The 15,317-nt window shown below is 28.9% G+C and overlaps 1 protein-coding gene across 1 annotated transcript in view; it reads left to right on the top strand.

Annotated features, from left to right (window-relative positions):
* The first annotated feature begins 422 nt into the window (after nt 1–422).
* LOC123563196 (fibrillin-1-like) overlaps nt 423–15,317 on the top strand; it is a 74,214-nt gene continuing 59,319 nt past the window's right edge. Inside the window, exons 1-2 of the mRNA XM_053529951.1 lie at nt 423–567; nt 5,964–6,086. Of these exons, the coding sequence (XP_053385926.1) occupies nt 530–567; nt 5,964–6,086 (161 nt within the window). The 5' untranslated portion in view covers nt 423–529. The remainder of the gene's footprint in view (nt 568–5,963; nt 6,087–15,317) is intronic.

Raw genomic sequence — 15,317 nt, 5'->3', positions numbered from 1 at the left:
GCAAATGACTATTGTCACAGGGGCTAAAAATTCAAAATGAGTTGGGGTTTTTTTTTTGCATTTTTTTCTCATAAAACTAGATATGTTACTTCCAACCGTGTTCTATCACAATTTTTTGCGTCTAAACTACTATTCACAGTTGTTAATTACTAGTCCAAAAATGACATCAAGGTACATTGAACTTAGAAAATTTGACCGATTGAATATGACAAACGAAAGTAAAATCCCAGGAGGAACCAATTCAAAATGTCAATCACTTTGTTAACCTAAACACACTCAGGCTGACCCAGATTAACATCACTTACAAAAAGGAAGACGACTTAAAAAGTCTTTCTTTTGCCGTAACAGAGAAAAGAGAGGATGATGGAGACACAGATAAAGCAAGGTTAAGTATTGTGTATGAAAATGTTTTGCAAAATAATGTTTAAAAATATTTGAAGTCACGAATGTAGGACATGGGTTAAGTTAAAGTGGTGGACTATATGTATCTGAATTTATTAAATCAGGGGGAAAAGAGAGTGGCTAAACCATGCAATTGTGGATATATGTGTTGCTTTCTTTCGTAAGGTAAAATTATTTAATAACATTTGCTTTTTTACAACCTGCCAATTGTTCTGTCTATTTGATTCAGTTTGTTCAATCTTGTTGAGATATGTCTTCAGTGTACTATTAGTTTTACCATGAATAACACTTCATTGGAAGTGTCTAAATAAATCTTTCATTTTACTGTTAAGTTTCAAAGTAGTATGATGGCTGAGAGCATTTGGGTCAGCTTTGAGGATATTGGATACTTTTGTTCCATTGTACCATATGATATTCAATACATAACTTTAACGAGATTCATACAGAGAGTGAATTTAAGTCTTATAAAAGAGTGAGTTTTACCATTTTTCAAAACGTTTTCTTTTTCATGAACACAGAATCAGTCACAATACATAAGTTTATATTGTATATATAAATATAATTATCACTCCTGTCTCATCCATATACAATACAAACAAACTTTATAAATACACTGTTTCTACTAGAATAATTTGAAACTATAATCTATACAGCATCCAAATACCATGATATGAGCCGTGCCATGTGAAAACCAACATAGTGGCTTTGCGACCAGTATGGATCCAGACCAGCCTGCGCATCCGTTAGCGAACAGCATGGATCCTGACCAGACTGCGCGGATGCGCAGGCTGGTCTGGATTCATGCTGGTCGCAAAGCCACCATGTTGGTTTTCTCATGGCGCGGCTCATATCAAAAATTAAATCTGGGAAGCATGACAGACAGCAGATAATAAAACTTCATAACTAAATAGTTCAGCTAAAACTTTATATACAAATAGTGTAAAAAAAAAGACACTGATAATGTTTCACTGTCCATTTCAAAATATATAACATTGCAATACAATTGTTACCATTTCTTAAAATAACTACTCACATGACATGCTACTATACAGTGTGTTCCTTGTAGATTTGATAAATTATAGCAGGTTTTAGCTAAGATTCGGACCATGTCTGGATGAGTAAACACGAATACAAATTAAGCGCTATCAAATATATCAATAAAACCTTCATGTACCGATAAAGCCTTCTAAGAAATGCGCTAGCGATTCATGTTTAATTTGCCGATCCTACTCTGTTGTTCATTTCGCATGAACACCGAAAAAATAATTTCGTTTCTTATATTTACATTATATTTCCTTTCAATTTGTAAACAAGATTATATTATAAATTGGACAAATTTTGTGGCATTTAACATTAAAATTAGCTTCCCGGCAATTCTGTTCACCACACGAAACAAATGCGACGTCATCTAAGGAACGTTCTAGCTGTCTATACGCGGACGTCATCAAAACAGCGGTCGGTTATCACTAAGCAGCGATGACGTAACTTTCGCGCCTTTCCTTTTGCTGTTCATACGAAATGAACGTAATAATTTTCAATGGAAAAGAATACGGCGAATGTAAATATTGCATTGTCACAACACATACAAAATGGATGGGCATGTTCTGTCAGGTACCGGTAAATTAACATATCGTAAATTTTCAATTATTAAGGAAGCAGCCCCATATTTGAATTTTGATAGTGCGGACCCAAGATAGGATGACGACTGTTGTTTACAATCAGTGTTATAACTAGTCTTAATTTTATTATGAAAAACCATCCACAATGTCATTCAAACACGGCATATTGACGTGACGTTGAATATGATTTATAATCTGATAATATATAATACTCTCTGACATACTATAGTACATTTGGTTCTTGTTCGGTTTGAAAACAGATATTCTAGCATAAAACTGCTGTTATTGTCACTTGTCGGGGGTGTTTTAACAGGAGAGAAAACGTGTGTTAACAGAGAGATTCTCGCGCTCAAGTGCTGTTATAACACCAGTTTATATATGCGCGTTCCGTGGCAAAGCGTAAACGTATTACGGCCCCAAAACGGATAATTCAAAAAAGATTACGTCAACTTGAAAAAAACAGTGTATTTCATGGAAATTTAATGACGTTGAGGGACAATATATTCATTTACTTGGTTTTTCCGCGATTTATGCTAGAATAGCGATAGCGCATCTTCTTTTCGTGTTATAACATCTTCAGAATCCCTCAGGAATCGTTGGTACACTCGCCCTACCGGGATGGGGTACCAACCAATCCCACGAGATTCTGCAGTTGTTACCACACGGGAAAAGCATGCGTTATCCCTACATTTAAACTGCATTGTTAAAACGAATAAAGAAGCATCATTCTTATAAAGCATCACTCTTATAAACATCTTATGGGCTACAGTCAATTCATAAAGCCTTTCCTAACTTAGCTGTTTCTACAGTCTTGACAACTTCAATAATATTTATATACTAATCGAAACTTCTAACGAACCCTCGATATTTTGACGATATCTTTTATAATTCTAGCTGTATGTTTATCAAATTTCACACACATGTAGATAAATATTAAAACCTTATCAAACTGTTAACAAAATGAATCATGCAAAAACCATAATTTCATTCCTTTAACGATCACTTGCCTGTGTTAAAATTTCACAAAATACATATAAAAGTAGTGTTTTTACAAAACCAGCATATATCGTTTATACTTATACAGAGATGTGGAAATTGGCTTTGTACAGATATATGGTCAAATATCTAAAATATCGACTGGTGCAGAATATCAGTGGAACAGAACTTCACTAGCTAGTATCAACATTTATGTAGATATTCTTGTGGTGTTTGTGTTTGTTCTTTGAGGTCATTTTTAGTAGTTCGGTTGGCTTCGGAATAATTTTTAGATGTGTGAGCGAATTGCTGTTACTTCCTGCAGACTCAGTGCTAGTTCTAGGCGCGTCAGTACTGGTTCTATGGGCGTAAGTATTAGTTTTACGGGCCTCAGTGTTAGTTCTCGAAGCAACAGGGTCAGTTCAGGAGTTGGTGACTGATGTACTTCTGCTAGAGTTTAGGATGCTGGATCCAGTGTTCTTTGGTTTGAATTAAAGCAAATGTTGTTCTTTAAATACATTCTAGGTTCGCTTAAAAGTTAAAAAGTTTGCACCAAAGTTGCACTATTCCCATAGAAGTTTGTCTATATCTCTTTGTCGTGTTTTAGTTGAAGACACATATATATGTATGTTTCCAAGCCACTTGCTTGGTTCATGACATACGACACTCAGTCAATAGACTCAGATTGTCAAGAGGCAGCAGACGTTATTGAAAAATTCAGAAGATATACTTATTACGATCAGTCTGCTTTCTAGCTTGACTTTCTATGTCCGCTTTTTATTTAGTTTTGTGTTTTCTATGCTTGAAATATTTACAAAAATGAATAAAGCTGTAGATATGTAAGGTTTAGGAAACATATGCAATAAGTGTCAAATATTTTATGTAAAATTCATTTGCTGACACCCTGTAGGTAGTTTTTTTCAATTCTAAACACTTTCCTCCCTGCGACCAAGTACCATTTTTGCAGCATACATATATTATAATTATTTACAAAGGCATGTGAAATATTTTGTTGCGTCACTGGGGGAAAAGATGCTTAAAACGTAAAAATGATTCATGTTCATATTTTAATAGAAATGAGAATGAGAAATGTCTATAAAGTTCTCTTTTTTGTTCATAAACTTGTAAAATGAAGTCGCATTTATCAAGAAATGGTCTTTAACTATCGTTACCATGCATTTCCAGAAGTCTAGCTCTAGGTCAGTTTTTCCTTAATTGGATAGGCAATCTGAATAGGAAAATGTGCGAGGCCCTTATTATGGCACAGAATAAGATTATATTCAGTGCTAGCTTTTTGATCAAACTTGACAAAAAATGAGTTTAATTAACCCTCAACAACATTGATAAAACACCAGCAAATAGAAAACAGGAATTTTATAAGTATGTTTAGTTAATATACACAGAAACTGATAAAAGTTTTTTTTAAGTTTGTTGTTTCATGTTTTTATGCTTCTTTTCACTTAATATATGTAACGGTATCAAAATCGTTTCTTGTATTTGTTTTACTATTTTGTGTATATATGTTTTATCCTTTTCAGGTTTTTTCATTTGTCAAAAGTTTTCATCTTTAACACAAAAGCACTTTATTTAGAAGACAATGCCCATATTGAAATCACACCTTCATGTTTGTTTCGTAGTTTTTTATGTGTGCATGTAAGGGTGCAATGTTTTCTTTATTCTGTTAATGCACATTACTTGTCATTCTCAGTTTTTTCTTGCCTTTTCGTACTGTGCCTTGAAGTTAATACAAGCTTCATCTTCTTCATCTGGAAGAGGTAATTCTGTTGCAGCACCTTCTTGCAGCATTTCGTTTCCTTAGGTATCGCAACAAAACGAGTATGTTATTTACTTTCACTGAGCGCTCTGCAATCAAAGTAAAGTAAGTATGTTTAAGTTGAGGTTTTATATATGAAGAAATAATCTATTTTGTTATTTCACAGTTATGGTTCTGAAGGCATTTCAATGTTAACTTCCACCTTAAGTGGTACAGTTATATATCAGCATATCCTTTATTTTTGTTTCTAACTTTGATAAATAAAAACAAAGCAATTATCTGAAACTGCATAACAAAGATAACAATAAACAAGGCTCATGATGCAACAAAGATAAAAATATAGGTTCTATTTGCAAATATTTCAAGGTCAACCCGCAGGTGTTACAATTATGCTTTAAATGCTTCGGTAAATATTAAATATCATTTACAAAAGTGAGACCTTTTTGTCAAATGAAGCTACAAACGTATTTCTTGTTACGCTGAATGATCAATATATAAGCAAAATATGTTGCAAAATACAAATCGAATGATGCTATGCTATCATTTTACTTATTCTACGTCCTCAGCTTGTTTCATACTGTACTGAATTTCTTGACGAAACATTGAGATAATATTGGTTAATCCTTAAGACTTTGTTTTGAAATATCTAAAGTTGTTTTAAACATATCATCCAAACTTATTTTCATTGTACGTTTAGTCGAAAAATATTCTGCATTTGTTGTCAGATCTTCTCAAAGCTTTATGGATCGCTTACTTGACCTAGATGTAAAATGTTTTCAGGTATTGCAATACATCTAATCTTGCCGAATACCTCTTGAATAACGTATTGCTGGTACATGAAAATTAAACATTAAGGAAAACATAAAATTATTAAATTTATATTTGAAAGATATATTTAGCACTGAGAGAAGACGATACGTACAAAATATCATATCTAATAGTTATATTTACTTTTTATATGATATTACTGATACTGTATTTTAGAATTTGTACTTTTTTATTTCGATGTAAATGAGATGTGGAACCAAAATTTGTAGTCCTGTTTGGCGCCATATAACTTATACTGTGTTAATTGGTGCGCCGTAAAACCCAAATGAATAAATAAATAAATAAATAGAATTTGTACTAATTCTATTTAGATCTGTACACTTTTCGCATAGAGTTCATAACGAAGTGTAATAACTTTGTTTCAGTGTTACATTAGTGAATGCTGGTTTCTGCACACAGTATTACCAGTGCAACCAGGTATGCTATCGAAGTAATCGTTACTACGTGAGCTGCGGACTTTTTGGCTGGGGCCGCTGTGCAAAATACAGGTAACTATTCATCAAGATACGAAACAAAAAGAAGAGTTTACTTTTTATTTAAAGATCGAACCTTGTGTATAATAATCTTTTGAAAAATCAAGGTTTTTACAAGGAAAAAACAATCTAACAATCGACCCTTGCGTATATTGATGTTTTGACCAGTCAAGGTTTTCACAGAAAAAAATGTAAAATCAATGTTCACATGTAAGAGCTATTATGATATTTCATGAACTTACATACATTGTAATATCTTTTCAATACGTCATTCACAACATCTTGACGTCTCAATTGATTTAAAAGTCGAAAAGTAAGGAATGCCATTTTTCTCGTTATTGACAAACCATTGAGCAAAACTTGTTTACTACTACCATATTTAAAATGAAATCAAGGAAGAAGAGTTAAATGAGTTTCTTTTTTGGAAATAAACAGGAATAGAAGATATCAATGTCAGTTGTATTTTCCTTTTAATAATATTTATGTTCAATAACATGTACGAGTCCCTTGTATCTTAATCTCTATTCCTGTGTCACGTAAAGCATATTTTCTGTGAGTTCAGGCATCCCATAAAAAGTCCTTTTAAGCATATTTATTTCTCTTTGTAGCAAAACATTACAAACAAATAACTGCAGAGTTAAACAGTCCTATATTTATATATTTCCACAATGAGGGTTTTCGGATTGGAGCTCTAAGGTAGAACTGACAATCCAACCTACAAAATAACTTACCAATCATACCTTTAGCTCTGGTAATAAGTAAAACTGTTTTTTCGCTGCTCATTCAGCATAGCCATTACAAGCTGGGAACCATTGGAGCAGGGTCGGTAGAGTTCAGCTCTTCAGTTAGAAAAGTAGAAAGCTGCCACCTAAAACCTTTAATGCCCACAGTCAGTATTTGACTGATAAGATATTTTATTAACTTAACGTGTACATATTTATAGTGATTTTCTTAGAATGACAACATTGTTAGTAGTATTAAATATAGCGTTTTTGGCATTTTAACCCCCCCCCCCCCCCGACCCCTTGTCCCTATTCTAAAAAATCCAATGCTGGACACTTTAAAACCCACAAGGTTTTATCAAAGATACAAGCTAAAAATCTTTTAAATCTTTAGTTAAACCGAATGAAAACCTTTGGTTTAACCTCATTTGACCTTTTGACCCTCGGTCCAGACTGACCAATGCTGGACAATTAAAAAACCATAGGTTTTAAACCCAGTTAAAACCAACTAAAAAGTTTTAAATACATATGATATAGATGAGTTTACAGAATAAAATATATTGTTTGAAAGAAAGAAGATTAACTGATAATATAAATCCTCATTATGTTATAACAAAAAACGGGAGAAAAATGATAAAGGCTACTTGTTCATCTTGTGGAAAAATGAAATCAAAGTTTGTTAAAAGTACAGGGGGTAATTTAGATATTCACAAAGCAATGTTACCTTTATTACCTAAAAAAGGTTTAACACTTCCAGGATATAATTATTGTGGGCCAGGAAATCCCCTAGATAATGGACCCCCTGTCAATGAACTGGATGCAGTATGTATGGACCATGATTTTTGCTATGACAGTGGTGTAAAAAAGGGTACATGTGATAAGCAAATGCTTTCCAATTTAAATAAAACTAAATCAAAAACATTTGGAGAAAAGATTGCAAAACATTTAGTTGTAAAACCAGCTATCAAAACGAAATACACACTTGGTCTCGGACAAAAACAAAAATCAAAAAACGGGAAAAGGGGGTAGAGCAAACTTTTACTACCCCCGAAATAAATTGGAGTGATGAATTAGCAGAAGAATTACACAAACCAATTAAAAGGAAATTTAGGAAACGAAGAGTGATAGTTAATGATATTGATGATACTTGGTCAGCTGATTTAGTTGACATGCAAGCTTTTTCAAAATATAATAAAGGAGTAAAGTACTTGTTAACCATTATTGATATATTTAGTAAATATGCTTGGGTTATTCCATTAAAGAATAAAACCGGAGAATCTGTTACAGAAGCATTTGAAAAAATAATTTTAAAAGGGCGATTACCAATAAATTTATGGGTGGATGAAGGAAAAGAATTTTATAATAAAAAGTTTGAATCATTTTTGAATAAAAATAAGATTAATATGTATCATACATTTAATGAAGGCAAAGCTGTAGTAATTGAAAGATTTAATAGAACTTTAAAAAGAATAATGTGGAAATATTTTACAGCAAATAATACTTATACTTATTTAGATAAGTTGCAGGATATGGTTGATAAATATAACAAAACAAAACATTCTAGTATAAAAATGACACCAACTGAAGCTAGTAAAAACTTAAATAAAGGTACTGTTTACTTTAATTTATATGGTAATTTAAAGATACCAAAGAGTAAAGCAAAATTTAAAATTGGTGATCGAGTTCGTTTAAGCAAACTTAAAAGACATTTTGAAAAAGGATATACACCAAACTGGACAGAGGAAATATTTATAATTTATAAAATTAATAATACAAATCCCAGAACGTACACTATTAAAGATTTAAATAATGAAATAATTCAAGGTTCATTTTATGAACAAGAACTTTTACCTACTACACAAGAAGTTTTTAGAATAGAAAAAGTTATTAGACGAGACTATAAGAAAAAACAAGCTTTAGTAAAATGGAAAGGTTATAGTGAAGAATTTAATAGTTGGGTTCCGTTTAGCGATCTTGAACAAATTTAATTTAGAAAATAAAAAGTTTAATTATATAAATGAGTAATAAAAATCTTATTTCTAATAATAATGGAATAGAAACAATAGATCAGTTAATCATTCACTTAACTAAACTAGCTGCTGCTTACAGAAAAAGTTATAAATTTTGTGGGAGAGTAAGTACCGGATTATATATTACAGCAGGTGTTTTTGGTTGTTCAGCTGCATTAGCACTTGTTCCAGCTATTCCTATATTTGTAGCAGTTGCTGGCGCTGTTCCATCAGTAATTACCATATTTACTAACAGACTAAAACTTGACGACAAGAAATTTATTTTAAAAGCACATCATCACAAAATAAAACAACTAATAACAAAAGCACGGATTGGAAAAGTAAATAAAGAAGAAGAGAAACAAGTTATTCAGGATATTTTTACAATACTATTAGAAATGCAGAAAGAAAAAAATATTCAATGCCTTTTGAAACGTATATGAAGGAATTTAAACTTAACGGATATAAAAGTAAAAAAGAAGAAGAGCTGTATTAAATTTTACGTGTGTTTTTAAAGATTTTTTTCTATAAGTATATTATATATAGATGGTTAATAGAAAGGTAGATAGAATGATTATACCAAAATTATCTAGCACTTTAGGAGAAATAATGAATCCAGACAAAAATTCATATAAGAAAGTTCTTAAAAGAAGAAATGTTATTAAATCAAAACTTGATCAAATAGTTAGCGATGAATATAAAAATCATGTCATTGATAAATTACAAAATGTTATAGATCCTTATCTTCGTAAAAGAACTTTATTTGAATGGAACTGTGGTTGTCTATTAACTGAAGAAGAAAATGCTGTACCCTCGAGTACTAAAACCTCTAGTTTTAAAAAGTTATGTGATTGTCCCAGACCAAATAATATTAGAAACAACCCTAAAAAAGTTATTGTAACCGACTGTGATACTAATGAAGAAAAAACATATAAAAGCAATTATGCAGCGTCTAAAGACCTTGGTATTAATTCTGGGTTAATAACAATGTGCTGCAAAGGAGAAAACCGAGTAAAATGTGGAATATCAAAAACTAATGGAAAAAGATATAAGTTTAAATATTTTAATTCTTCTTAAAGATAATTTAAAACTTTATTTATTTTATTATTTTTTAATTATTTTTTTAATTATTTTTTTAATCCTTTTTTGCTTAACGAATTTTATTTTCTAAATATAATATATAGATGGAAATTGAGAGATCTACAAAACAATATTATAAGAAATTTGAAATTAAAATTACATATAGACAAGATCCAAAGAATCAATTATATTTAACTATAAACGACTCTTATGAAATACTTAAATCTGAACTTAAAACTTTAAAAGGTATAAAAATAAACGTTGTTTTAAAAATAACTTTTGCAAAAATGGATAAAACTGATACAATATATAAATCAGCTTATTTTCAATCAAAGGCTTTAGAAATTATTAACACAAACGAAATAAAAAAAAACTTTACATCAAGCTTTTGATGAAATAATAAATAGAATTGGTAATTGGATTTCTGAAGGAAGTGGCTGGAGAATAGAGTCAGTTGATGCTCATTATATAAACAGATATAAGTATAGCCCATTGGCTGCTTCAAGTTATTTAGAATTACCAAAACCATTACAACATCCAATGAAAGGATTAATAAATATAAAGAATGATGATAACGAATGTTTTAGATGGTGTCATTTAGCTTACAAATTTCCTGTTGAAAAAAATCCTCAAAATATTTCAAAATATAAAAAACATATAAACGATCTTGATTATACTGGAATTAAATTTCCTGTTACATTAAATCAAATACCTAAAATTGAAGTTTTAAATGAAATATCATTTAATATATTTGGTTATGAAGAAAATAGTATTTATCCATTGTACATATCAAAATATCAATACGAAGAACACTGTGACATGTTGCTAATTACTAATGATAAAATAAATGATAAAATAAATGATGACTGTAAGCCCTCAAGAACTGTAATCCAACATTATGTTTGGATAAAAGACTTTAATAGATTAATGTTTAACAAAACAAAATATCAACATAAAAAACACTTCTGTAAAAGCTGTCTGCAACATTTTTCTCAAGAAAGAATATTAAATGAACATATTCCAAATTGTTTAGCTATTAATGGTATCCAAGGTGTTAAAATGCCAAAAGAGGGAAGTAAAGTACAATTTAAAAATTATCATAAAGGTTCAGCAGTACCTTTTGTAATTTATGCTGATTTTGAATCAATAACTAAAAAAGTTTTAACTGCTTTACCATCAACTGAATCTTCATTTACTGAACCATATCAAAATCATATAGATTGTGGTTACGGTTATAAAGTTGTTTGTTGTTATGACGATAGATATACTAAACCAACCCAGATTTATAGAGGTCCTAATGCAGTTTATAAGTTTATTGAAAAAATGCTTGAGGAAGTGGAATATTGTAAAGAAATATTTAAAGAACATTTCAACAAAGAACTAAGAATGTCTAAAAATGATTCAACCGAATTTAAAAAACAAAAGTTTTGTCATATTTGTGAAAAAGAATATATAGAAGATTCAATCAAAGTACGTGATCACTGTCATATAACAGGAAAATTCAGAGGAAGTGCTCACTCAGAATGTAATATTAATTTTAAACTAACACATAAAATTCCTGTTATTTTTCATAATTTAAGAGGTTATGACGGTCATTTTATTATGCAACAAATAGGAAAATTCAAAAAAGAAATTAATGTTATTCCTAACAATATGGAAAGATATATGGCATTTATGATTTCTGACTTGGTCTTTATTGATTCATTCCAATTTATGTCCCAATCATTGGATAACCTAGTAAAAAATATTCCAGAATTTAAATATTTATCTCAAGAATTTAATAAAATAGAATTATTAAAAACAAAAGGTGTTTATCCATATGATTACATGGATTCATTTAAAAAATTTAAAGAAACAAAATTACCTTCTAAAGAAGAGTTTTATTCAATTTTAAATGAAACACACATATCTGATAATGAATACGAACATGCTAAAAATATCTGGAAAAAATTTAAAATTAAAACAATGGGAGAATATCATGATCTATATTTAAAAACTGACGTATTACTTTTAGCTGATGTATTTGAAAATTTTAGAAAACTATGTTTGGAGTACTACAAATTAGATCCTTGTCATTATTTTAGTAGTCCTGGTTTAGCTTGGGATGCAATGTTAAAAATGACTGGAATTAAGTTAGATTTAATAACTGATATTGATATGTATCTTTTTATTGAAAAGGGACTGAGAGGAGGAATAAGTTATATTTCAAACAGATACAGTAAAGCAAACAATAAATATATGAAAGATTATAATTCAAAAGAAGAAAGCAAATACATTATGTACCTTAAACGCCAAAAATTTCTTTATGGGGGGGCAAATTGCCCAAACCTTTACCCTCTGGAAACTTTAAATTTATAATCCGAAAAAAAATTCAAAAAATTTAAAAGGGAAAAAAGGGAAAAACTAATTTTAATAGTTGAATGTGTTTCTTGATATCCAAAAGAATTCCCAAAAAACCCCCCAAAACGTTACCCCTTTACTCCGAAAAAATTTTTATACCAAATCAAGGGTTTTTCTGATTATAGTAAAAATATTAAAACAAATTTTGAAATAGGAAAAAGTAATAAAAAAAAAATTATTTCCAACTTTAATGAAAAAACAAAATTAGGGATTTTCATTTAAAAAATCTTGAACTATATACACAATTAGGGTTAAAAGTAACAAAAAAAACAAAAATTTTTAACTTTTAATGAAAGCCCTTGGGTTAAAAAATTTTTTTGTTTTTAATACTAAAAAAAAGACTAAAGCAAAAAATTCTTTTAAAAAGGATTTTTTTTAATTTTAATAAACCAATTCGTATTCGGTAAGAGGGATGGAAAAATTTCCCCAAAGAGGGTTAAAATTAAATTTAAAAAAAAAAAAAATTTTTTATTAAAATACATAGCCAAACCTTCATTTTTTTAGTTCAACGTTTTTTAAAAAGAATTTTTTTTGGTATTAAGAATAAAAAAATTTTTGTTTTTAAAACGACCTTGTTATTTTGGGGAATGTGAAATTTCTAATTTATAAAAATTTTTTTAAAATGTATGTTTTTTCCTTATAATTACTTTAAGGGAAAAGTACAAAGGAAATTTGGGTAACTTACTATTGACTGATACTGTTTCTTTATTTTATGAAATAAAAAACCAAAGATGCAATGGGGAAATTTTTAAAAAAGGACAAAGATTTATTTGAAAAATAGGGGATTATGATAGAAATTTTCAAAATTTTTTTTTGGGTTTAATAATAAAAAAGTAATTGGGAAAATTTAAAGATAAAGCGCTGGCATTCCCATTGTTGAATTTTTTGGGGATTAAGAAGTAAAAAAAAATTTTTTATTTTTTAAGAAAATAAAATTTAAATTTTAAAAAATGTAAAGGAATTAAAAAACTTGTTTTTTAAGAAAAAAAATAGTTTTTATAAAAATTTAAAAAAGAAACTTTGTTTTTTTTTAACCCAAACTAATCCACAAACCCTTTAAAAATTATTCCCTTTGATTAAAAAAATCTTTCCATTATGTTAAAAAAAACATCGTTATCATGTTGAAGATAAAAGAAATAAACCCTTTATAATGGTATTGGGTACATTAACTTATTCTTTAAATTTTTAAACTTAAATTAACTCTTTTAAAATTTAAAAATAAAAATTTAAATCTTAAATTAAAACCCAAAATTAAACCCTTTAAATTTAAAAAATTTAAATTTTTAGAACCATAAATTGTTAAATGAATATTTTATAACATTTAAAGATTAATATAAATAACATCATTTTTTTAAATTCATTTTCATAATTAATAGAAATAGATTCATTTTTTTCTTTTTTTTTTGCATTTTAATTTTTAAGAAATTTCATTTTCTTTATTTTTTTTTGTAATTAGCTTCTCCTTTATCTAATTTAATTGCTCAAAAAAGAATTTAAATTTAAAATGCAATTTAAAAATTTAAATTTTTACATTATTACCATTTTTAACAAAACCAGGAAATAGCATTTACAGTTTTCCATTGGGAAAAAAACCCCCATCGGGAAACTTGGGGAAACAGTTTTAAAAAAAATGGAGGTTTTTCTTATTTAATTTTTCTTTCTATTTTTTTTACTTTTTCCAAATTTTTATTATTAAAAATTCCCCCTATATTTAAATTTTTCCATTAAATAAAAGCCCCTTTGGGTTTTAAAAAAATTTTTAATTTGTTTGTTCATTTACCCCTTTTTATTATTAATTTTTTAGTATTTTTTACAATAAATCATACAAAGTACTTTTCTTGTAACATTTTAAAGAAAAATAAACAATAATATCCGCAAAGCTACTTGTTTTGTCTTGAATTGAACATTGTTTGTATTTACATTTGGTATAAACTTAAAATTTCTTCTTTTGGTGGAGGAAATCCAAATGGGTCAAAAATACAAAGGAATTTTAAATAACAAACCCAATTGTTCCAGGACCAATAGAATCGTCCAAATTTAATAATTCCACCCTCGTCCCCCTTTAAATTTAAAATTTTTAAAAAATTAATTTTTACTAAATACACCCCTAAACTTTTTAATTTTTAATTGGGTTTTTCCCCCTTGGGTTTAATTTCAAAGTTAGAAATTTGGTTTGGGTTTTTAAATTTTATTTTTTTTTTTAAATAAATTTTATTTTTTTTTTAATATAAAGGGAAATTTGCCCCGTAAGGTCTTTGTTTAAACAATCTGTAAAACCCTTACCCCCTAAAAAAAGATGAAAACAAAGGTATTCCCCAATAGCAGCCAAAATACCTAAAACCCACCGTCTTTTTTTGTTTTTGGGGTTAAAATTAAAAACACCCAATCCTACTAGTTTTTCTTTTTTGATTAGGGTAAGATATGGAAATCATATTTCCCTTAAACATTAAAACTACTGAAAAACATACCCTTTCCCCAAATATTTTATTTAACACCAGTTTCTGGCTATCCAGAAAGGCTCCAAGCCTTTGAGGGGGGAAAAATTTTTGGGGCATTTTTTCTGCCCTTGGAAGATTGTTTTTTTCCTAACAAACCACTAAAGCTCCTAAAAATCCCCCTTTTTGCCTTGACTGGACATTTGTTTCTTTAAATTGATTTTAATCCCTTCTTATTTGCCACTTTTTTTTTTTTAATTTGTGTTTTTGTTAAATAAAGGGAAGTTTTCCCGTAATTGTTCATGTTTTTAATCTAAAAGTAGTGGAATTTTTGTTGTAGGGCCGGGGGAAATTTTTCTTTTTTTCCACTGTAAAAGGGTTTAAATTTTTTAAATTTTAAAAATTGATGACTTTTTTTTTTATTTAATTTTAATTTATTTTTTTATTTAAACAATGACAAGTCATTTAAACAATAACAAATTCATTTAAAAAAATAACAAATTCATTTTCCAAAAGTTTTTTTTCACTGTTTCCTCATATAATACAATTTCGTAAATACGATATTTTTGCAGAGGGGAAGTGGCATTAACTTAATTGTTA

Source organism: Mercenaria mercenaria, chromosome 2, assembly GCF_021730395.1.
Source record: "Mercenaria mercenaria strain notata chromosome 2, MADL_Memer_1, whole genome shotgun sequence".
NCBI lineage: Eukaryota > Metazoa > Mollusca > Bivalvia > Venerida > Veneridae > Mercenaria > Mercenaria mercenaria.
This window is presented reverse-complemented; position numbering and strand designations above follow the sequence as displayed.